The sequence below is a fragment of the Rhinopithecus roxellana genome, chromosome 6 (genome assembly GCF_007565055.1).
Source record: "Rhinopithecus roxellana isolate Shanxi Qingling chromosome 6, ASM756505v1, whole genome shotgun sequence".
Lineage (NCBI taxonomy): Eukaryota > Metazoa > Chordata > Mammalia > Primates > Cercopithecidae > Rhinopithecus > Rhinopithecus roxellana.
Genome location: NC_044554.1, coordinates 142,350,153 through 142,376,130, shown reverse-complemented (window position 1 = coordinate 142,376,130; position 25,978 = coordinate 142,350,153). Strand labels below are relative to the sequence as shown.

Sequence of the window (25,978 nt, the reverse complement as noted above, 5' to 3'; positions counted from 1 at the left end):
TAGCCAGATTACTGGGACTACCAAGTATGGCAAAAAAACTAGCAGAACAGTTAGATGGTCACTAAACAGCTTGCATTGTCCTGGCAGGAATGGACTTTCTACAGTCTGTTTCAAGTTCTTTGGCTGTTTGTCAGAGAAGCCTGACTTCCCCAGCACTGGCGGACCGACAGCCCCCAAGTGCTATATAAACATGCTGGAGAATTAAGGTCGAAAAGACAATATGAAGTGTGAGTTGACATCATAAAGTTCTAAGCTGTAAGACATTTTAAGGATCCTCTTTGTCCTTCCTTGTTGAAAACAATTTTAATCAATGCCTCTAAATTAGAGAATAATGGTTAAATTGTTTCCATGAGATTTGTAATTGAGTTAATCTTTTGCCAACTTTAAACAAGGTTAAATTCTTCAATAAAGATTGTAAAAGTATCAATAAAGATTGTAAAAGTATCAATTAAAAGTAAAAGCAAGGACAAACAAAAAAGTAAGAGTCTTAATGGAGGCATTACTTCTTCATAAAGCATTTTTTCTCTTCATAATAAATTATTAAATCTTGTCTCTTCATATGTGTTTCAGACATTGCTTGATGTCAGTGTGAAAACAAAGTGATCAAAGTGATATAATAAAACTAACAAGCCTGGTGAGGTGGCTCACGCCTGTAATTCCCCCACACTTTGAGAGGCCAAGGTGGGAGGATCACTTGACGTCAGGAGTTCGAAACCAGCCTGGCCAACATGGGAAATCCCATCTCTACTAAAAATACAAAAATTAGCTGGGTGTGGTAGTGCAAGCCTGGAATCCCAGCTACTAGGAGGCTGAGGCATGAGAATTGCTTGAACCCAGGAGGCAGAGGTTGCAGTGAACCAAGACTATGCCACTGCACTCCAGTATGGGTAAGAGAACAAGACTCTGTCTCAAAAAAAAAAAAAAAATCTAACAACTTGAGAGTCTAGTAAAGGTATGGTTTATTTCTGTTGAAATTCTTTTTTAAATAAAAGAATAGATACCCAAAAATTCCACAGGTAACTGTGTCAAGATAAAAGAACACCATTTCAAATGGGCATTTTCTCTTTCTCTCTTTCTGTTTTTCTTTCTTTTTTTGATGGAGTCTCACTCTGTCGCCCAGGCTGGAGTGCAGTGGTGTGATCTTGGCTCACTGCAGTCTCAGCCTCACAGGTTCAAGTGATTCTCGTGTCTTAGCCTACTGAGCAGCTGGGTTCATAGGCACATGCCACCATGCCTTGCTAATTTTTGTATTTTTAGTAGAGATGGGGTTTCACTATGTTAGCCAGACTAGTCTCAAACTCCTGACCTCAAGTGATCCACCCCCACCTTGGCCTCCCAAACTGCTGGGATTACAGATGTGAACCACTGCACCTGGCCCACGTTTTCTCTTTAATCAATGTAAAAGATTTAGGCCCTTATGGATAAAATGTCTCCAAAATTAAAGTTTGACTTTAAGTATAAAGATATATTAAATATCTTGGTACCTTGAAAATTGCAAATGTTTATGAAGATGGTATGAATTCCAGTCAAGAAGCTTAGATGTGCAAAATAAATCAACAAAAAACCAAACACTTGAATTGCATTTCTTTATATTTTAAAATCAATTTAATTTAGAACCCTGACCCTTATTTTCCCCTTTCTCCTTTCCTAGTCACTCTCCAAGAACTTTACAAAGTTTTGTCCAGTAGGACCAAGGCACTGGGGAGGTCCCTACAGACAGTGATCATGAGCAATTGTTCCCCATTAGTTACAGTCAAGGTGTCCATGCCCAGTCTGCACAATCCCTTCAGGTCCAGAGGCTCTGGAATTACATATCCTTCTGGGTCCTTGGAATCATCAGGAATGTGCTTACCATGCCTTTCTGAAGCCTAGTCTTCTGTCTGGACACTGTCAGTAAGTAGACTTGGCTTCTGGTCTTTCATGAAGTGCCCATGCTCACTCTACTCTTCCACTCCTGCTCTTTCTCTCTCCCCACCTACTTGGATAAAGGAATGGAGAAAACAGGGCGATAAAAACCTAATAGTTCAAAACTATTAGGTTTTGAAAATATCCCACCACATTTATAAAGAAGAAAATCTGAAAACATTCTAAATATTCGTTAACAGAGAACTGGATAAGTAGGCTATGGTACATCCATACGATCCCTTCAATGAAGGGGTTAAGAAGAATGGGATAAATCTGTATATTCTGATATGGGAAAATATCCAATATAGATTATTAAGTGCAAAATGTAGTTTGAGAAGTTATATGTATAGCATGATTCAGTTTCTATAAAAATGTAAAATATATATGTATGTGTACACTTATAAGCATGCATACATTTATAAGCATGTATAAGTATATGCACATTTATAAGTATATTTAGGTATAAATGTATGTGTACCTAAACCTGCTTATAAATGCAGAAAATGTTGGAAAACATCACAAGAAACTCTTAAATGTGATTATCTCTGAAGAATGGCATTGGAAGAAGGATGAGAAGAGGTGGATTTTATCCTTCTACTAAGTAAACTATTTTACATTTTTTACATGTACCTGTTATTTTCCAAAATTGTATGACCTCAGTTTTAAAAAAGGTAGAAATCTGTACAAGTCTTTTTCATAACATAATCATTTTTGCATGTGTTCAATACATTTTTAAATAAGTTTAAGTATTGTTAAGTAATCTTTTTAATTTTCTTGTTATTGCTGTGGGAGCATGAAGAAGAATATTTGTTCAGAAAATTTGAAAATTTAAAGCAGTATTCTCTTTCAAGCCTCATAAATTAAATATTCTATGTTAAAAATCTGCATTTTCCCCATTATCTTAATGTTTCATTTTATTATATTTTAAATTATTTTACTAATCATAAATATATTTTGCAGTATGTTAGGGTTGGAAAAGTGAATCACACAATTGTATTGAGACTAAAAGAAATGTCCTCACATTATTTTAAATTACGGCACCTAATTCTCATAGATCCATACTCCACATGTTCAGAAAAGCTTCCTTTTGCTCCAGTTGCCCTTGTCTCTCTTTCTCATTGCTTGATTAAGTCTATACATTTAAAAACACTTCAAGGAGCAGAATTTTGAATTATGGCAACAACATTTACAGGAAGGAATGGTGTTCTAGGCAGGAGGAACAATATATGCACAGGCATGAAAGCATTAAATAGTCGTGAGTATGAGAAACTACTACTGAAGCACAAAATATAAATAAGGGAGTGGCAAGAAATCAGAGTAGCTGGCTCATGAAGATGTTTGTTTATTATGCAAGTAAAGGCAACAAACAATTTTTGAATGAGATGTTCACGTATGCATTTTTCAAAGATCATTCCGGATCTCATTGCAGAGAGTTCATTTTAGGGTGATGAGACTGGAAAGCAAGAGATGAGCTAAGAAATTAGGACGGCAGTTCAGGCAAATGTTGAAAACTTGAACTAAGCCAATAGGTAAATGGGCAATATAAAAGGAGATCTGAGAAATGTGTATTATTTATGGTTTCATGTAAAACAGAGGGTATACATTTTATAAGCCTGTATGAATACATCTACACAATAGTTCATCCTATTTGAGAATTACTGAACATAGGGAGTGAAATTTTAAAATCTAGGAGCATGATTAGGTGACTGTAGATATATAAAGGAAAGTCTTAAACCAGTATAACAGGTTTCTAAACCAAGGTCTATCATAATAATGTTGTAGAAAAACATCCTCATGAAATTGCTTCAGTAGCTTGACAGATTCTTTTCTTTACATTCTGGAGTACCTGTGCAAGATTTGCAGGTTTGTTACATAGGTAAATGTGTGCCATGGTGGTCTGCTGCACCTACCAACCCATCACCTATGTATTAAACCCAGCATCCGTTAGGTCTTTTCCCTAATGCTCTCCCCACCCTGGACAAATTCTTGAGCTGTGTTTTGATATGGTTTGACTGTGCCCCATCCACTTCTCATCTTGAATTCCCACATGTTGTAGGAGGGACCCAGAGGGAGGTAATTGAATTATGGGGCAAGTCTTTCCTGTGCTGTTCTTGTGATAGTGAGTAAGTCTCACGAGATCTGATGTTTATAAAAAGAGGAATTCCCCTGCACAAGCTCTCTCTCTTTGCCTGCTACCATCCAAGTAAGAGGTGGCTTGCTCTTCCTTGCTTTCCACCATGATTGTGAGGCTTCCCCAGCCACATGTAAATCCAATTAAACCTCTTTCTTTTGTAAATTGCCCAGTCTTGGGTATATCTTTATCAGCAGCATGAAAACAGACTAATACAGCTTCTAGTTGTCTCTTAGACACCTTCCCTTAGATTCCCATCAGCAAACTAACCTCATCTTAACTCAGCCCACACTCATTATTGTCCCAGATACCTTTCTCCTGACACTAGTCTCCCATTCACTCAGGTTTAAAACATCATTTTCACTTATGACTCCCTGTCCAATTACCTACCAACCTAAACTCCACAGTATCTCTAATCTCTGTCCTAGCCTTTCCTCTCTCCTTCAAGTTCAAGATTATATTCTTTTTCACCTGGGCTCTCACAATAATGTTTCCCCTCCCTGTGTTCTAATATAACCACACCTAAACCATCTTATACTTTGCAGCTGGATTCAGTGTCCCAAAACATAGTGTTGATATTGTCCCTGTTTCAAATCTGTCAAGGCTAGAGGAAATTTCAATTATTAAAACTTCTTTGGAAAACTCTTTGGCATTATCTCCTAAAGTTGAACACACACACACCCTATATTGCATCCATTTCACAATTAGATATACATCAAACAAAAATGTATGACCATATACATAAAAGAAAGGTACAGGAGCATTTATAGGAGCATTATTCTTAATAGCCTCAATTGGCATCAATCCAATCTAGTAGACTGGATGAATAAATTGTGGGGTGTTCATGCAGTGCAATACTACACAACAGTGAAAAAAGTCAGCTTTTTTACATCAATTTCTAAAACAGTCAAAAGTAATAACTGGTGTCAGAAATCAGGGGAGTGGTTTATTTTAGGGAGAAGAAAGGAAGTAGTTACTAGAATGAGACAGGAGAGGAACTTCTGGATATTGGAAATTTTCTTTTCTTTTTTTTTTTTTCGAGATGGAGTCTTGTTCTGTCTCCCCAGGCTGGAGTGCAGTGATGTGATCTTGGCTCACTGCAACCTCCGCCTCCTGGATTCAAGCAATTCTCCTGCCTTAGGCTCTTGAGTAGCTGTGATTACAGGCATGCACCACCAAGCCTGGCTAATTTTGTATTTTAGTAGAGACAGGATTTCATCACATTGGCCAGGCTGGTCTCGAACTCCTCACCTCAGGTGATCTGCCTGCCTCAGCCTCCCAAAGTGCTGGGATTACAGGTGTGAGCCACTGTGCTCAGCTGATATTGGAAATTTTCTATCACCTGACCTGGGTGGAGGCTACACTCTGCATTCCCTTTGGGAGAAGAAAAATAAACACACACATATACACATACACATTCTTCAATAACTCTCCATTGTCTAACAAAGAATGTCCAAACTTCTCAAATGCAAAGCAAATTGTAGTCAATAATCTGTTCCAACCTAACTTTCCAATCAATGGAGTCAAATTCCCTTCCTTCCCAATGCTGACCCCTTCATTCCAGCTACGCTGTTGTTGTGAAACCCCGTACGCCAGCAGTCCCCAACCTTTTGGCACCATGGCCCTATTTTGGAAGATGATTTTTCCATGGATGGGGCCGGGGATGGGGATGGTTTCAAGATGAAACTCTTCTACCTCAGATCATCAAGCATTCATTAGAGTCTTATGAGAATCTAATGCGCAGCTGATGTGACACGAGGAGGTGCTCGGGTGGTCATGCTCACTCCCCGGCTGCTCACCTCCTGCTGTGCGGTGCAGTTCCTAACAGGCCATGGATCAATACTGGTCTGTAGCCCAAGAGTTGGTGACCCCTGCCCTACACCACAGATTCCACCTGTATATAACTTGGAAGCAAATTATTTTATTTAAAAAAATGAAAATTGAAATTGGAAATTTCTGCAAGGCCTTTTTTTTTTTCTAGGAAAGACTGTGGTATTTTTGGGCCAAATCCTACTAAATTCTTGGGTTCTCCAACATCCTGACACACCAGGGAACTTCACACTGTAAAGTCTCTAAGCCCAAGTCTCTACCGGTGATGTAAGATCATAACTGACTTAGGCCTTGCCATGAAGCCTGCTGGTACTTGAATAAGGGACCCCTCAGGGAAGAGTGAAGCAACACTGCATGTGGCCAGGGCTAGGAGCCCAATCTGACTGTGGGATGTCATTAAGTCTGGTGGACAATAATCAAAATAACAATGATCCAAGTATTTTACCTAAATCTGGGTCAACGCTGATCTCTGAACAAATCAGAAGTGGCTTCCAGAATTTCTAATGAGTGAGAGTACTACTGTAGGTAGTAATTTTTATGGTTCTCTGTGTCCGTTTCTGTGAAACAAAGCATTAATCAGCACTGAGGGACACTGAGAGTATCCAGTCCCCAGGGAGAAATAAATATAGCAGAAACAAACAGTTAGGGTTTGGGCTTTGAGGGCGGAGCTTCAGGGCAGGGCTTCCATTTGATTCTGCAAACTGAAAGTATTTGGAGCACAGGCCTAGTTAAATAGACTAGGCAATCCTCATGGAGATCATGAGTCTAGGCCACAGTTATGAGGGCATGTGTATATCCTATAACAGTTTACTTCTTTAGCATGCTTTAAGTTTATTAAGTTTATTTAGTTTATTAAGCAAACTTTAGCATGCTTAAGAACCACTTGGAAAGCTTGTTAAAATACAGTTTCCTGGGCTCCAGCCCAAGGGATTCTGACTCAAGTCTGTGGTCAGGCCCAGAATTAGAATATCTAACAGGCTCTCAGGAGAAATATTGTTTTAGACCAACTATTAGGCTGGTGGAACGAAACTAATTCCAATCTGCATTCACCACTGGGGGCAGGATATTTAATATGCTGCCAGCCTTTGTCAGATTTAGTTCAGGGACTGTTGGACTGAACGCACAGAGTGAGGGCATTGATTCCTACTGTGTAATGTAATAAATTGAAGTAAAAAGGACAACTTCCTACTGGCACTAGTTTGTGCAATCGGATGGAAGCCCTCTCCCTCCTGTCCTCACCTACTCCCTAGCGCTTGCTTGTGCAGTTTCTGGGTGGGGGAGGTGCTGTTGGCATCTAGCGAGTACAGCCCAGGGATGCTGCTAAACATCCCCCACAACAGAACTTTCCAGCCCAGAGGTCAATAGTGTGGAGATTGGAGGAACCCTATCTAGATCTCTATCTATTGGATTTGAGATTTTTCACTTGGGTTTTATATCAGGTTACACAGGGCATTGTAAGCTGGGTTCTCTAAAGTAATATTGTTCATGGTGAGGCGGTTTATAATAAATGAAACATTATATTCAACAAATAACACCAGCAAGCATTCAAACAAAATACAAATTAAGAGACAACTAATGAAGGTGATGAGGGAGAAAGAAAGAAAATTGTACAGGAAGAGTAGGTTAAGGGGAGTTCCTTTAGTAAAATTCTAACCAGGAACTTTCTGGAACAGGAAGAGAGGGTAGGCTTCATGTCTCATTCGGCTTTGCCTGGATGACACCATCTTTAAAAAGACTGGGCACAATTACACTAATATGGAATGAATGAAAGTGATTAGTCCATTCTCGTTTTAAGGATTTTTATAAATAAAGATTCTATGGTAGTTTTTGCATTTTTTCTAAACTTATAATACCTAATCACTTTTCCATTTAACAGGTGCTATCCTCTTAAGGGGAACTCTCAGAATAGTTTTAAGCCAGAGAGGAGCAGTAATAGTTTATTCTTGTATTCAGTAAATGCTTTTTGTTTATCCATATGGAAATGCCCTTTATTGGTGATTTTGCTTTCCTTGGTTTCACTAAAGGGAGAATTCCAGAAATAACCAAATGATATGTTTGAAATTCTACACCGTTCTGAGTAGTGCTATTAGTCACTTAGTGACCATCTAGGTTATCAGATCACCTGTTGTGCATCAAAGTGCTGTGTGCTCAATTAACTCTTATTTTACTTCATAGTGGCCCCAAAGTGCAAGAGTAGTGATGCTGGCAATTCGGGTTTGCGAAAGAGAAGTCATAAAGTGTTTCCTGTAAATGAAAAGGTGAAAGTTTTTGACTTAATAGAGAAAGAAAAAAAAATTGTATGCTGAGTTTGCTAAGATCTATGGTAAGAAAGAACCTTCAATCCATGAAAGAAGAAAAAAAATTCCTGCTAGTTTTGCTGTGGCCCTTCAAACCTCACAAGTGAGAGCCACAGTACATGATAAATGCTTAGTTAAGATGGAAAAGGCATTAAATTTCTGGATGGGAGAGATGAACAGAAATGTGTTCCAAATGATGCCAGTCAGGTTCAGAACTGGTTTCAGGCTTTCACTGGAGGTGTTGGAACACATGCCCTGGAGATAAAGGGTGCTATTGTATTCTGATGCATCCCCTGTTAAAAATTAGAAACAATTGATTAGACTAATTTTTTTAAGACTAATGACATTTATCTATTATCTCTTAGTCTTTTGGCATAAACAAATCTCCCTTCTCACAGCTTTTTGTTCTTTACCTTAAATAGGGTAATCATATTTTTGTTCCGACTTCTCTAGTCTTTCCAAACTCATGTTTATAATTTGAAGGCTATAATATAAAACTGTGCTCCTAGATTCATATTAAATGGCTATTTTTCCCACACTTCTTCTGTGCCAGGTTTTGTGTTAGACATTTTCATATATTTTTGTTCCTCTGTGAGGTAGGTAAGCGTGGTCATGTTTTGTAGATGAAGAAACTGACTAAGAGAGTTTCAGAAAGTATAACTGACTTGAACAACACAGAAGTTAGGGAGCTGACCTCTGGACAGTTGAGAATTCACATATAACTTCTCACTCCCCCGAAACTTAACTACTAATAGCGTACTGTCAACTGGAAGCCTTACCAATAACATAAACATTTGATTAACACATATTTTGTAAGTTATATATATATATATATAATATACTCTATTCTTAAAGTAAGCTAGAGAAAAGAAAATGTTATTAAGAAAATTGTAAGAATGAGAAAATACATTTATTCTTCATTAAGTGGAAATGGATCATGATAAGATATGTCTTCATCTCCACTGTCTTCACAGTGAGTAGGCTGAGAAGGAGGAATAAAAGGAAGGGTTGGTCTTGCTGTCTCAGGGGTGGCAGAGGTGGAAGAAAATCCAGGTATAAGTGGATCCTCACAGTTCAAACCTGTGTTGTTCAAGGGTCAACTGTATATCCAAGTTCATACATATCGTAAATGGTAGAACTAAGATTCAATTTCAGATCCAAATTCAGATTTTCAAATTCAATTTCCAAGTCATATGATAAATGATACTATTTAGAAAATCAAAATTAGTTTCTGGCTTTTACAAATCAAACTGCTAGTAGTAATTCTAATACCATTATTTGATTATTAATAATGCCACCACAGTGATGGCTCAGCTGAGGACTATAAAATAAATCTTTTACAAAATTTCCTATTTTTATTTTATTTTTCTTGCAATGATGCACAGGTGAGAACAGAAAATAAGTCTTAACACTCTCCCAGAGGGGGCGGAGCAAGATGGCCGAATAGGAACAGCTCCAGTCTCCAGCTCCCAGCGTGAGCAACACAGAAGACAGGTGATTTCTGCATTTTCAACTGAGGTACTGGGTTTATCTCACTAGGGAGTGCCGGACAATTGGTGCTGGTCAGCTGCTGCAGCCTGACCAGCGAGAGCTGAAGCAGGGCGAGGCATCGCCTCACCTGGGAAGTGCAAGGGGGAAGGGAATCCCTTTTCCTAGCCAGGGGAACTGAGACACACAACACCTGGAAAATCGGGTAACTCCCACCCCAATACTGCGCTTTAAGCAAAGGGGCACACCAGGAGATTATATCCCACACCTGGCCAGGAGGGTCCCACGCCCATGGAGCCTCCCTCATTGCTAGCACAGCAGTCTGCAATCTAACTGCAAGGCAGCAGCGAGGCTGGGGGAGGGGCGCCCGCCATTGCTGAGGCTTAAGTAGGTAAACAAAGCCCTGGGAAGATCGAACTGGGTGGAGCTCACAGCAGCTCAAGGAGGCCTGCCAGTCTCTGTAGACTCCACCTGTGGGGACAGGGCACAGCTAAACAACAACAACAACAATAACAACAACAACAACAACAAAAAAGCAGCAGAAACCTCTGCAGACCCAAACGACTCTGTCTGACAGCTTTGAAGAGAGCAGTGGATCTCCCAACACGGAGGTTGAGATCTGAGTACGGACAGACTGCCTGCTCAAGTGGGTCCCTGACCCCTGAGTAGCCCAACTGGGAGACATCCTCCACTAGGGGCAGTCTGACACCCCACACCTCACAGGGTGGAGTACACCCCTGAGAGGAAGCTTCCAAAGCAAGAATCAGACAGTTACACTCGCTGTTCAGCAGTATTCTATCTTCTGCAGCCTCTGCTGCTGATACCCAGGCAAACAGGGTCTGGAGTGGACCTCAAGCAATGTCCAACAGACCTACAGCTGAGGGTCCTGACTGCTAGAAGGAAAACTAACAAACAGGAAGGACACCCACACCAAAACCCCATCAGTACGTCACCATCATCAATGACCAGAGGCAGATAAAACCACAAAGATGGGGAAAAAGCAGGGCAGAAAAGCTGGAAATTCAAAGAATAAGAGAGCATCTCCCCCTCCAAAGGAATGCAGCTCATCGCCAGCAACGGATCAAAGCTGGACAGAGAATGACTTTGACGAGATGAGAGAAGAAGGCTTCAGACCATGAAACTTCTCAGAGCTAAAGGAGGAGTTACGTACCCAGCGCAAAGAAACTAAAAATCTTGACAAAAGAGTGGAAGAATTGATAACCAGAATAATTAATGCAGAGAAGGCCATAAACGAACTGACAGAGATGAAAACCATGACATGAGAAATACGTGACAAATGCACAAGCTTCAGTAACCGACTCGATCAACTGGAAGAAAGAGTATCAGCGGTTGAGGATCAAATGAATGAAATGAAGCGAGAAGACAAGTCTAAAGAAAAAAGAAGAAAAAGAAATGACCAAAGCCTGCAAGAAGTATGGGATTATGTAAAAAGACAAAATCTACGTCTGATTGGGGTGCCTGAAAGTGAAGGAGAAAATGGAACCCAGTTGGAAAACACTCTTCAGGATATCATCCAGGAGAACTTCCCCAACCTAGTAGGGCAGGCCAACATTCAAATTCAGGAAATACAGAGAACGCCACAAAGATACTCCTCCAGAAGAGCAACTCCAAGACACATAATTGCCAGATTCACCAAAGTTGAAATGAAGGAAAAAATCTTAAGGGCAGCCAGAGAGAAAGGTCAGGTTAGCCACAAAGGGAAGCCCATCAGACTAACAGCAGATCTCTCGGCAGAAACTCTACAAGCCAGAAGAGAGTGGGGGCCAATATTCAACATTCTTAAAGAAAAGAATTTTAAACCCAGAATTTCATATCCAGCCAAACTAAGTTTCATAAGTGAAGGAGAAATAAAATCCTTTACAGATAAGCAAATGCTTAGAGATTATGTCACCACCAGGCCTGCCTTACAAGAGACCGTGAAGGAAGCACTAAACATGGAAAGGAACAACTGGTACCAGCCATTGCAAAAACATGCCAAAATGTAAAGACCATCGAGGCTAGGAAGAAACTGCATCAACTAACGAGCAAAATAACCAGTAAATATCATAATGGCAGGTTCAAGTTCACACATAACAATATTAACCTTAAATGTAAATGGACTAAATGATCCAATTAAAAGACACAGACTGGCAAATTGGATAAAGAGTCAAGACCCATCAGTCTGCTGTATTCAGGAGACCCATCTCACATGCAGAGACATACATAGGCTCAAAGTAAAGGGATGGAGGAAGATCTACCAAGCAAATGGAGAACAAAAAAAAGCAGGAGTTGCAATCCTAGTCTCTGATAAAATAGACTTTAAACCATCAAAGATCAAAAGAGACAAAGAAGGCCATTACATAATGGTAAAGGGATCAATTAAACAGGAAGAGCTAACTATCCTAAATATATACGCACCCAATACAGGAGCACCCAGATTCATAAAGCAAGTCCTTAGAGACTTACAAAGGGACTTAGACTCCCATACAATAATAATGGGAGACTTCAACAGCCCACTGTCAACATTAGACAGATCAACGACACAGAAAGTTAATAAGGATATCCAGGAATTGAACTCATCTCTGCAGCAAGCAGACCTAATAGACATCTACAGAACTCTCCACCCCAAAACAACAGAATATACATTCTTCTCAGCACCACATCACACTTATTCCAAAATTGACCACATAATTGGAAGTAAAGCACTCCTCAGCAAATGTACAAAAACAGAAATCATAACAAACTGTCTCTCATTCCACAGTGTAATCAAATTAGAACTCAGGATTAAGAAACTCATTCAGAACTGCACAACTACATGGAAACTGTTCAACCTGCTTCTGAGTAATTACTGGGTAAATAATGAAATGAAGGCAGAAATTCAGATGTTCTTTGAAACCAGTGAGAACAAAGATACCACGGGCCAGAATCTCTGGTACATTTTTAAAGCAGTGTGTAGAGGGAAATTTATATTAGTAAATGCACACAAGAGAAAGCAGGAAAGATCTAAAATCGAAACCCCAACATCACAATTAAAAGTACTAGAGAAGCAAGAGCAAGCACATTGAAAAGCTAGCAGGAGGCAAGAAATAACTAAGATCGGAGCAGAACTGAAGGAGATAGAGACACAAAAAACCCTCCAAAAAATCAATGAATCCAGAAGTTGGTTTTTTGAAAAGATCAACAAAATTGACAGACTGCTAGCAAGACTAATAAAGAAGAAAAGAGAGAAGAATCAAATAGACACAATAAAAAATGATAAAGGGGATATCACCACCGACCCCACAGAAATACAAACTACCATCAGAGAATACTATAAACACCTCTATGCAAATAAAGTAGAAAATCCAGAAGAAATGGATAATTTCCTGGACACTTACACTCTCCCAAGACTAAACCAGGAAGAAGTTGAATCCCTGAATAGACCAATAGCAGGCTCTGAAATTGAGGCAATAATTAATAGCCTACCAACCAAAAAAAGTCCAGGACCAGATGGATTCACAGCTGAATTCTACCAGAGGTACAAGGAGGAGCTGGTACCATTCCTGCTGAAACTATTCCAATCAATAGAAAAAGAGGGAATCCTCCCTAACTCATTTTATGAGGCCAACATCATCTTGATACCAAAGCCTGGCAGAGACACAACAAAAAAAGAGAATTTTAGACCAATATCCCTGATGAACATTGATGCAAAAATCCTCAGTAAAATACTGGCAAACCAGATCCAGCAGCACATCAAAAAGCTTATCCACCATGATCAAGTTGGCTTCATCCCTGGGATGCAAGGCTGGTTCAACATATGCAAATCAATAAACGTAATCCAGCATATAAACAGAACCAAAGACAAAAACCACATGATTATCTCAATGGATGCCGAAAAGGCCTTTGACAAAATTCAACAGCCCTTCATGCTAAAAACTCTCAATAAACTAGGTATTGATGGAACATATCTCAAAATAATAAGAGCTATTTAAGACAAACTCACAGACCCTATCATACTGAATGGGCAAAAACTGGAAAAATTCCTTTTGAAAACTGGCAGAAGACAGGGATGCCCTCTCTCACCGCTCCTATTCAACATAGTGTTGGAAGTTCTGGCTAGGGCAATCAGGCAAGACAAAGAAATAAAGGGTATTCAGTTAGGAAAAGAAGAAGTCAAATTGTCCCTGTTTGCAGATGACATGATTGTATATTTAGAAAACCCCATTGTCTCAGCCCAAAATCTCCTTAAGCTGATAAGCAACTTCAGCAAAGTCTCAGGATACAAAATTAATGTGCAAAAATCACAAGCATTCTTATACACCAGTAACAGACAAGCAGAGAGCCAAATCATGAATGAACTTCCATTCACAATTGCTTCAAAGAGAATAAAATACCTAGGAATCCAACTTACGAGGGATGTCAAGGACCTCTTCAAGGAGAACTACAAACCACTGCTCAGTGAAATCAAAGAGGACACAAACAAATGGAAGAACATACCATGCTCATGGATAGGAAGAATCAATATCGTGAAAATGGCCATACTGCCCAAGGTCATTTATAGATTCAATGCCATCCCCATCAAGCTACCAATGACTTTCTTCACAGAATTGGAAAAAATGGCTTTAAAGTTCATATGGAACCAAAAAAGAGCCCGTATTTCCAAGACAATCCTAAGTCAAAAGAACAAAGCTGGAGGCGTCACGCTACCTGACTTCAAACTATACTACAAGGCTACAGTAACCAAAACAGCATGGTACTGGTACCAAAACAGAGATGTAGACCAATGGAACAGAACAGAGTCCTCAGAAATAATACCATACATATACAGCCATCTGATCTTTGACAAACCTGAGAGAAACAAGAAATGGGGAAAGGATTCCCTATTTAATAAATGGTGCTGGGAAAATTGGCTAGCCATAAGTAGAAAGCTGAAACTGGATCCTTTCCTTACTCCTTATACGAAAATTAATTCAAGATGGATTAGAGACTTAAATGTTAGACCTAATACCATAAAAACCCTAGAAGAAAACCTAGGTAATACCATTCAGGACATAGGCATGGGCAAGGACTTCATGTCTAAAACACCAAAAGCAATGGCAACAAAAGCCAAAATTGACAAATGGGATCTAATTAACCTAAAGAGCGTCTGCACAGCAAAAGAAACTACCAGCAGAATAAACAGGCAACCTACAGAATGGGAGAAAATTTTTGCAATCTACTCATCTGACAAAGGGCTAATATCCAGAACCTACAAAGAACTCAAACAAATTTACAAGAAAAAAACAAACAACCCCATCGAAAAGTGGGCAAAGGATATGAACAGACATTTCTCAAAAGAAGACATTCATACAGCCAACAGACACATGAAAAAATGCTCATCATCACTCGCCATCAGAGAAATGCAAATCAAAACCACAATGAGATACCATCTCACACCAGTTAGAATGGCAATCATTAAAAAGTCAGGCAACAACAGGTGCTGGAGAGGATGTGGAGAAATAGGAACACTTTTACACTGTTGGTGGGATTGTAAACTAGTTCAACCATTATGGAAAACAGTATGGCGATTCCTCAAGGATCTAGAACTAGAAGTACCATATGACCCAGCCATCCCATTACTGGGTATATACCCAAAGGATTACAAATCATGCTGCTATAAAGACACACGCACACGTATGTTTATTGCGGCACTATTCACAATAGCAAAGACTTGGAATCAACCCAAATGTCCATCTGTGACAGACTGGATTAAGAAAATGTGGCACATATACACCATGGAATACTATGCAGCTATAAAAAAGGATGAGTTTTAGTCCTTTGTAGGGACATGGATGCAGCTGGAAACCATCATTCTCAGCAAACTATCGCAAGAAGAGAAAACCAAACACCACATGTTCTCACTCATAGGTGGGAACTGAACAATGAGATCACCTGGACTCAGGAAGGGGAACATCACACACCGGGGCCTATCACAGGGAGGGGGGAGGGGGGAGGGATTGCATTGGGAGTTATATCTGATGTAAATGACGAGTTGATGGGTACTGACGAGTTGATGGGTGCTGACGAGTTGATGGGTGCAGCACACCAACATGGCACAAGTATACATATGTAACAAACCTGCACATTATGCACATGTACCCTAGAACTTAAAGTATAATAAAAAATAAAATAAAATAAAATAAATAAACACTCTTCCAAAGAGTGCAAGATGCACAGTCACCGTGTCTAATGATTTCACATCTGATGCTCTCAAGGCCCTAGCATTATTCACAAAATGACATAATTACAGATAACATTGTACTGATTATCTGTTATGTAACAAATTATCCCAAAACTTAGTTAAAACAACAAACATTTATTATCTCATAGTTCTTGTGGGTGCCTCTGGTTTGATGTCTCTCCTAAAGTTTGCATTCAGGTTGTAGACCAGGGCTGCAGCCTCATCTGCCTGTGAGAAAATTTGCTTCTAAGCTCACCCATGTCATTGTTGATGGAATTCTCATCTGTTTGGCTGAGGGCCTCATTCAGTTCCTTGTTGGTCACAGGCATCAGTTCCTTGTTACATGGACCTTCCTATGGGGAAGTACACATTATGGTAGCTGGCTTCCACCAAAGCAAGCAAGAGAGTGAGACCAGCCAGAAGGACAGAAGTCACAGTTTTTGAAAACCTAATCATAGAAGTCACATCTCATCATGTTAGTATGTTATACTAATTAGAAGTTAATCACTAAGTTCTTTCCACACTGAAGAAAAGGGGATTGCTACAAGGATGTGAATATCATGAGAAGGGGATTATTAGGAGCCATCTTAGCGACTGCCTACCACAAATATTAGCCAATCTCTTTTTAATGAAAGAATATTTTTTCTATATTTCTTAAATACTTAATTTAACCACTTATTCCACAATTCCCGTAAGATAGAAATGGTTCTTCTTTCATAAGTCTTGCCAAGTCATCAGGCAACTAGCTGCTCTGACACATGTATGCTGGATTGCGACGAGCAGATAGAGGGAAGAGAGGACAAGGCTAGTTTTCTCAGTGCTAGTGCTGTCTAAACTGAGACTGGAAGGAAAAGTAGGTGATTAGTCAAGGAAGAGGGTGAGGGAAGAGTGTTATAAGCAAAGGGAATAACAGGTACATACTAATGCCTGAAGATGAGAAAGAATCATTTTCAATATTAAATATCTATATCCATTCTTCTCGGGTTATTATAGTTTGTGGTTATCCTTCACTTGATCTTAGCCAAAAGGCCGAGAAGCAATAGTTTGTGGTTATTTTTAATGGAGCTCTTTTAAACTGATCAGAATAACTGTTAAGTATTAAATTTATGATTATTTCTAGTTTAGCAAAGTAGTTTTATTTCTTTTTATTTATTGATTTATTTTGAGGCAGGGTCTCACTCTTGCCCAGGCTAGAATGTTGCAGTGCTATCACAGCTCACTGCAGCCTCAACACCCCAGGCTCAAGTGTTTCTCTTGCTTCAGCCTCCTGAGTAGCTGGGACTACAGGCATGAATCATCATGCTCAGCTAGTTTTTGTTATATTTTTGCAGAGACAAGGTCTTACTATGTTGTCTGGGCTGGTCTCGAATTCCTGTGCTCAAGCGATCCTCCTGTCTTGGCTTCTTAGAGTGCGCAATTACAGGCCGAAGCCACTGCACCCAGCCTCAAAGTAGTTCTCTAGAGGTCTGTCAGGTAAATTGGGCCCAAGAACTCTGAGTTTGTCCTGTCCACATGCACAATGACATTGCCTTCTCTTCTAATTTTGCTTCTGCCTGAAGTGATATCCTAAGGTTGAGCCTACAAAATACTAGGTGTGCAGATTTAATAACTGTGCACGAGTTTGGTCAACCTCATTAGCCCAACCTGATAATTAAATTCCAATTAAAATATCCCCTGCTCCTGACACACAAAAAAGAAAAAGCAGTGAGGAACAGATTAGATTATTTTGACCTTTTAATTTCCTTTAGGCATTGGGTCTGTAGGTCAATGATTAATATTAACATGCTTTGTGTAATTAACATCAAGTCCCTTGGTAAGTAGGACAGAAATTCTTCATAGTTAGTGTTTTAGAAGGATGCCTGTAATCTCCATTTGCACAAAATAAACTGACATATGATTTTCCAGGAAGGATGTTAGAATAAATGACTATTTATCCAGTCGTAGGATAGAGATATATTGTTAGTAGGGAGTATATGTCCATTAAATTGATTGTCTGACTCTGGTTTTTAAACTTTTTATTATGTACAACTTGGAACATACACAAGAATAAACAGAATATAATACTTTACCATCCTGCTCTAACAACCATCAACTTATAATTAATCTTTTGCCACTCACACCTCTAACCTCCTCATATTATTTTTGAAGCTTATTCTAGCTTATTCCATATAATGTAAAAGAGTATATAAAATCATTTCATCTAAGGATATTCCAGTATATACCTCTGATAGAGAAGCAGAGATTGTTTTAAAACAAAACTACAGTACCATTTCTGTCCTAAAAAAGAACAACAATTTATTGGTATTATAATACTTTTCCTTTATTCTTATTTTTACTTTCTTTTGTAGTGAGATAGATGAATAGATAATTAGTGGTTAAATTGGGGGTGATTTTACCCCATAGGGGTCATCTGGCAATGTTTGGAGATATTTTTGTTACCAACTAGGGGGTGCTACTGGGGTCTAGTTGGTAAAAGCCAGGGAAGATGATAAACACACAGGACAGTTCCCCAATAATAAAGAACTGTTTCTTGCAAAATGTCAGTAGTGCTGCTATGGAGAAATTCAGGTAGGCAGACAGATAGATAGACAGACAGATAAGTGAATAGCAGTTACAATGGACAAAAGCTTATACAGAAAAGAGATACAAAATTAGGTGACTTAGGTAGCCACACAAAGGACAAAAATGGATTTATAATTGAAAAGATGATTCAGAATAGTTATTCCAATTGAGATGTCCCATCACGAAATAGAATTTTATGACTGTTTTAAAGGGATTATTAGTGGCCTATACTTAATTAATGGAACATGTGTTCTGGGTGCAGGTAAAGTAATTCAGAAAAATAGGTTTCTTACTTGGGCAGCAGAGTCAAAGGAAGTAATGAGCAAAATATTTAGTAAATATGAGTAGAATCTGTGTTCTGAAAAAATCTAGAAAACATTATTTTGGATTCACTAAACAGTCTGTCACAAATGGCTTTGTTTTATGTAAAACAACGCTATGTATATTAATGCTTGTGACACATTTTTAAGATGAAAATGAATATTACTTACTTTAATGTAGACAGAACTATGCTCATTATTCTCCACACAGAACCCCTGGCAATAATTTACCTAGTAGCACAGTGGTTCATGCAGATCAAAGCTGCATTATTTAAGCGTGTCCAGGGGGCAGGTTTTAGCTCTATGGAAAAAAAAAATATTGGTTTGCTTTAAGGAAAAAAAAATATTGGTTTGCTTCTTGAGAGAAAGCAATGTTTCGCTAACTAGGTGCTTCATGCAAGTCCTACAATATTTAAACTCACATGAATTCCTCCTGTTACCTGGGAAGAACTCCCTTCCTGATGCAAATACTCTAAAATCTGAGGGAAGTATAGAACAACTGTGGGAAAGCCAGTCTCTTCAAATGAACAGCGATGTATTTTCGTTTACAATAAACCCGAATGTTAACTAGACTCAGGAAAGGAAATGGCAGAGGAGAGCCTGTCGTTGATATAGAATGTGCCTGCCTGCGTCGGCTCACAGACAAGTGATGAAGTCCAACTCTGAAATTTCAGGCAATTTGTATACCAAGCTCCTCCTTTTCTGCAGTCTTCTTTTCCATTGGTAAAATTCTTTTGCAGGGTCATGTAGGGATCCCACCCCTTCTCTGTGTTTTCACTCTGAAGCTCTACACAACTTTACACCTGAATGAACGCCAAACCTCTGTGGATATATAAAGGGAAGCTTGAGGAGGAATTTCACAGATACAGTGCAGAAGCAGAGGCAAAGGAATTAACCGGCTCTTCAGCCAAGCAAATCCTCTACTCACCATGCTTCCTCCTGCCATTCATTTCTATCTCCTTCCCCTTGCATGCATCCTAATGAAAAGCTGTTTGGCTTTTAAAAATGATGCCACAGAAATCCTTTATTCACATGTGGTTAAACCTGTTCCAGCACACCCCAGCAGCAACAGCACGATGAATCAAGCCAGAAATGGAGGCAGGCATTTCAGTAACACTGGACTGGATCGGAACAGTAAGTGTGTTTTACTTGTACAGTTTTTTTTTTTTTTTTTTTTTTTTTTTTTTCTTTCCTGGTAGCATTAGCTCACATTGCTGTAGAACTGTTTTATTGTTAACTAACCTGAACCATATATATTTTGTGAAATAATTTGGGAGTAATCTGCTGCATGCATAGGCTGGCATTCTTCCCTATGTAGTGATTTTAAAGTTAACCTAACTAAAACAGTGGTTTAATAATGCAAGCACAGACAGAAGTTTTATCAAACATCCACAAACAAAACATTTCCAGGAATTAAACCATGGTTCTGTCAAAATCATGCAAAATGAGAGTTTTAAAAAGTATTGTTTTAGATAGCTCAAGTTCTGGTTGTTTTGTCAATTTATTTCAGGGCGTATGCAATTTTAGTAAAGTGTATAAAGGTAGCTAATATGTATTATTAGTTATCATCCACAAATACATATAGGGAATCACAAGGGAAAAAAGGAAGCTTCCAGGAGAAAAAATTTGTTTACATTGGATTTCTAAAATATATCTAGTGAGATAGTCAAAAGTTTTGATGAAGCTCAATATAAAAGAGGAATAAACTAAAAATGTTGGAGAATCATATTTTTCTAAAATAATTCCTTGTTGTCCCATGCAAAATTTAGATAATTGTATATTTCTGTGACAGACTGGGGACATTTTTGTAACTTAAGAGATTTAAAACAACAGCTTAGTCGACACACTAATTGACCACTGGTTAGGGGGATTCAATTTTCCCCTAACTTTTGTTTCCATCTTTTCCTTTAGAAGAGGCCACATGCTAATAATCAGGTTTTTAAGAGAGACAAAGAGAGAGAGAGAAAGAGAAACAGTGAACAGGAAATCTTACACAAATCTTTTGCCTCTCCTTCTTCACTCCATTCAACTACGAAAAGTAGTTTTGACCTTTGAAAAGTCAAAGCAAATATGACTGTTAATGTCTAAGAAAGCTAAGATGTTTTAACTTTCATGAAGATGGTTGCTTTTAAGTACACAGGACATATCTGATTATTATTAGATTACTGAGCAATGTGGTGGGTATTCGTTGTCAATGAACTGTCACTGCAAAAATGCCAAATCTGTATATACACAGGAACAAAAAGCTTGACAAGTCAAAATTATTTCTGGCTATTTCCAGGTGCATTCCTGAGGCAGCTGCAGGAAGGTGAGCTGGAGGCAGAATCAGGCACGCTGAGCACACTGTCCAACCAAACAATTTATGCTTTACATTTTAATCCCACAATTCTAGATTTCTATGCATGCATGTATATATAAGTTTTTACACAAATGTCATGTTCCCCTTAAGCTATATCTCTTACCTCAGAAGTACTAGGATACAGAGATGAAGTGAAACTCCTGATTCAGTTCTACTTTGACTTAGCTTTCAGTACTCTGTAGAACCACTTCAGTGTCCCTTATCATTTCTATTTGTAAAATGTCAGCAGCCTGTACTTTTAAACATCCTTTTTTTTTCTTCCTGGTTGGCAAGCCTTGATTTCTTTTCAAGCTTGTTATAGGCAATTCTCCTCAAGTTTAGATAACAAAGCAAGGGTAAGGAAAACTTAAAATATTTAAAGATTAATTTTTGCTTTAATTTCATAAGGCATGTAACAAGAAACAGCCAATTAGAGAACATACCTATCAAATCCAAATAACTAAAACAAAAAGTTTGCCATGACCAATATTCAGGAAATGAACACCGTGGTTCCTTTTGCAGTTGTAAATCAGACACGTTAGGCATTTTTCTGCCATAAAATTCATGGAAATGTAGCCAAGTTGTTATGGCAACCATACGTTCCTGATTTAGGGGCTTTTATATTCTTCGAATCTTGAGTTGTAGTGGCATTTTGCATTTCAGACATCTTACTGTTTGTATTTTTTAAAAGATAGTTTGGGAATTTATGTTTAAAACATAGTTATTAAGTTTGATACGCAAAATGTCAGATGTTATACACATATGCATGTATGAGTCTCTGCAGCGAAAGTCTAAAATTGAAATAAAATATTACTGAGAGCATATGCATTATACACAATATTTAAATGGCCCTACCACATTCTTTTCAACAGATTTTTTAAAAGCCTAATTGAAAGCACTTGCAAACATTAACCATTATGACCCTTGAGAAAGAATATTAAAGTATACTCTTTTAACTCATTGAATAACGAATATTTACACGTAAATGGAAGAGCTGCTAACCCCTTATTGGAGAGTGAGACTAAGAAAATTGGATTTTCAAACACTGTAATAAGCAATCAGCTAATGTTATATATATAAAAAATCGGGCCTACATTTTTTTTCCCAAAAAAGTTATAGCCATGTAAACCTGATTTTCATGAAAGTGTCTCTATCCTATCCAGGCGGATTGTTTTCATTGTGAAAATAAAGTAGGTGCTCACTTTCTATTTGGCAATTTTCTATCATTTGGCTATTATTTTTGTCATTGCAGATCACTTTTTCAAAGGTCTTCATTTGCATTTTTGTCTCTGATGCACATTCTTTTTTGTTTCCTGCAGCTCGGGTTCAAGTGGGTTGCCGGGAACTGCGTTCCACCAAATACATCTCTGATGGCCAGTGCACCAGCATCAGCCCTCTGAAGGAGCTGGTGTGTGCTGGTGAGTGCTTGCCCCTGCCAGTGCTCCCTAACTGGATTGGAGGAGGCTATGGAACAAAGTACTGGAGCAGGAGGAGCTCCCAGGAGTGGCGGTGTGTCAATGACAAAACCCGTACACAGAGAATCCAGCTGCAGTGCCAAGATGGCAGCACACGCACCTACAAAATCACAGTAGTCACTGCCTGCAAGTGCAAGAGGTACACCCGGCAGCACAACGAGTCCAGTCACAACTTTGAGAGCATGTCACCTGCCAAGCCCGTCCAGCATCACAGAGAGCGGAAAAGAGCCAGCAAATCCAGCAAGCACAGCATGAGTTAGAACTCAGACTCCCATAACTAGACTTACTAGTAACCATCTGCTTTACAGATTTGATTGCTTGGAAAACTCAAGCCTGCCATTGCTATTTTCTCACTTGAAAGTATATGCTTTCTGCTTTGATCAAACCCAGCAAGCTGTCTTTTAAGTATCAGGACCTTCTTTGGGAATAGTTTTTCCTTTTCAAGTTTTTCAAGATGTAGGTATATCCATGAATGCAATTTGCATTTAAATTCCACGTATCCTGTAGTTTTAATTCCTCATTGTTCTTAAAAGACTGTTGATACTATATACATCAGTGAATCATTATATTTTAAAACAGAAAAGGGCTTCTCAGATACCCTCCATCTACTGGCCCATCCCATATCCTAAACAAAACCCCTTCAAAACAGAAAGGTTAAAAAAAAATTGTTGTCATGAATCTTCGCAGTAACATTTCAGAAAGGTGCTTTTTTGGTACTCTTCACGGGAACAGTTTAGCAGCCATGAGTGATCTTCCTTTGAAAGAGAATGAAAGACCTTGTGACATTTCACTTCAAAAATAAGCCCTGTAGCTCTTTACAGTTGCATAGTATGAAATTATACCCTGCATGCTGACCCTCGCTTGGAATGGAATGCCAGAAATGCATGGCAGTGGCTAATAAGTAAAGCTGATTAACTATTTATTTGTCAATGTTATTATTTAATGAGCTTTCACATGTGATTTTTTTTCAAAATGTTAATTTTTTAATGTTTTGGAACTTTTTCATGGACCTAAATATTTTCCTATATGATTTGTGGTTGATCTTGAAATATGAAAATACATGTTGTAGATATGTAAAATGATTATTTTAGTCTCCTTATTACATATATGTTCATGGTGAACTTTATCAATAGTATGGATCTTTTTAAATCAATAAGATGCTTTGTAAAGTTGAAATACATAATACTTTCTTGTTTAATCTGTGCAATCAGAAGGTGTTTTGACCTTCAATTCAATTGGTTTCTTTTAACAAAAATAAACACTGCTAAAAGTTATTGTCATTGCCTCTAACATGTATAAAGGGTGCAAAAACTGTAGAATAAATGTGTAAGGGTAATTGCTTTGTTGTTTTCTAAGTCACATGCAAGCTTTGACAGAAGTATCTATTCTAAGAGAGGAGAGAGAGGGAGACATGGAGTCCATCTCTTCAGCAAATGGGAGGTTGCAAAAGTTGGGTGTCAATCCAGCAATGAGTAGTCATGAGAATATCAAATTTACATACACCAGTGGATGCCAAGTCTGCTGCTCATTATCATCACCTGGGGGAGATATTATGAGACCCAGTGCCCAGGTTTTCGTCCACATTACATCAGAATTTCTTGGGGTAGTGCTCAAATATCAGTAGGTATTAAAGTTTTCCAGATGATCTCAATGTACAGCTAAATTTGAGAAAGGAAGGAATTGTGAAGAAATCAATATCTTATGTTGGAGAACATTGAATACTATTGTATGGCCCACAAACCAAAAACATGAAATAAAAAAAAGGAAGCAAAAGCTAATTTTTCAGTGCTTTCAATTTTGGCATGTTGTTATATTAAGCAACATAGTTTCTTGAAGCAGATTACACAGTTGAAGGACTGTTGTGTCAATTCAATCAAATGATTGACTTCATCACTCCAAATGAAGAAAACCAAAGAGGCTCATGATGTATTGGTAATATTTCCTGGGTTTTGCCTTTTGGGATGCTGAGCATGAAAGACTCCTTAGCACTTTTTTTGTAGTAGATTGTTATTTTTGTAATTACAAGTCTGAAAATCACATGTAAATTACATATAGCATACTAAGCTAAACAAGAACGTTAATATTATTGCTTCCCTGTGAGAAGTAGAAGCATCTAAAAAAAACCTCTAGATTTTATAATAATGCTGACTGTTATACCACCAAATAAAGAAACAAATCATAGCCTACTACTGATTTCTCTTTCAGTCTCAATAAGCATCTTAAATTATTTCATATTATATCATCATATTACTACATGAAAAATTCATAATAAATATAGGTTGAAATATTAAATATGTCTTATTTCATATGTCTAATTTACCTGTCCATCCTCAATGTGGGATATTTAAGAACACAGAAAACTTCAGATACAGACACTTTGGCCATTTTTTCCTTCTCAACAAGACAGCACCTTTTACGGAAGACCTTAGAGATGGTCTCAAGAATTAGTGTGCCTTAAGATCTGAGGCATAAAAATGACTTGATCTGACAACAGCTTTTCACAATCAAGAAGACTATGTTGTTGTGTTTTACTAAAACAAAGGTTTTAGTGATGATAAAATGCTAAAATCTTCAGTGATTTGATTCCTAATAGTGTATTAGCAAATGGACCATAAATATACTAAGAAAAAAGAAATGTAATAAATAAGACTTCTGTAGTCTCTGCTAAGTTTAAAATTGGATTTATTTCTAATGATCACATTCAATTTACTGATCTGTTTCAGGCCATGTTACATTGATGATGCATTCATTGTATCATCTTTAACATCAAATGACAGGAAAAGGTCAGCAGTCGATAAGAAAGGCCTAGAATAAAATCAGTGTCTCAGTGAAGTAAAAATTAAAAGCCAAAAGAAAGAATAACTTTCTAGTTATTATTTTAAAATACTAAAAATTATATGTGTCTCAACTGCTAATTATATTTTGTGTTTTACTTTCAGTTAACTCATGTGTTCCAATCTGATAAACTGCATAATTTCACTATCACCTTAGTAACCATCATCTCAAAATGGTATATTATGAGAATTTTAGCGTATTCTTACCTCTAGTTTACATTCATAAAATCTATCCATGAAATGATAGAAATTTAGAGGTGTTCTTAATTAAATTTAATAAGCATATTAAATTTAATGAATTATTAATTTATTAAATTTACTTTGGCCACTATACGTCAAAGACTTCTTCAAATGGTTTCACAGACACATAGACAAATGAATAGACATAAATATATTTATATTTATAGATAAGTGTACATTGACATATATATCAATAACAAGAATGTAAGAAAAATTAATAGCATATACACAAATGGCTAATATATAGTATGCTAGACCTAAGCCAAACATGGACATATAACCTTTAAAAATATCTATTTGCAGGCTGAGCACTGTGGTGCACACCTGTAATCCCAGCACTTTGGAAGGCTGAGGCAGGC

At 38.0% G+C, this 25,978-nt stretch overlaps 1 protein-coding gene and 1 long non-coding RNA gene across 2 annotated transcripts in view; one reads left to right on the top strand and one right to left on the bottom strand.

Moving 5' to 3' along the window:
* Nucleotides 1-25,978, bottom strand: part of LOC115898369 — a 109,746-nt gene that overhangs the window by 43,124 nt on the left and 40,644 nt on the right. The window lies entirely within an intron of this gene.
* On the top strand, nucleotides 19,481-23,819 carry SOSTDC1 (sclerostin domain containing 1). Its single transcript, XM_010357673.2, has 2 exons — nucleotides 19,481-19,866; nucleotides 22,390-23,819. The coding sequence occupies exons 1-2, from the start codon at nucleotides 19,662-19,664 to the stop codon at nucleotides 22,803-22,805; spliced, it is 621 nt and encodes a 206-aa protein (XP_010355975.1). The 5' UTR covers nucleotides 19,481-19,661; the 3' UTR covers nucleotides 22,806-23,819.

Excerpts from the sequence above, each read along its gene's own strand:
- SOSTDC1 (XM_010357673.2), top strand. The coding sequence starts at position 19,662 with ATGCTTCCTCCTGCCATTCATTTCTATCTCCTTCCCCTTGCATGCATC. Across the intron at positions 19,867-22,389 it reads CACTGGACTGGATCGGAACA|CTCGGGTTCAAGTGGGTTGC; the intron begins GTAAGTGTGTTT and ends TGTTTCCTGCAG.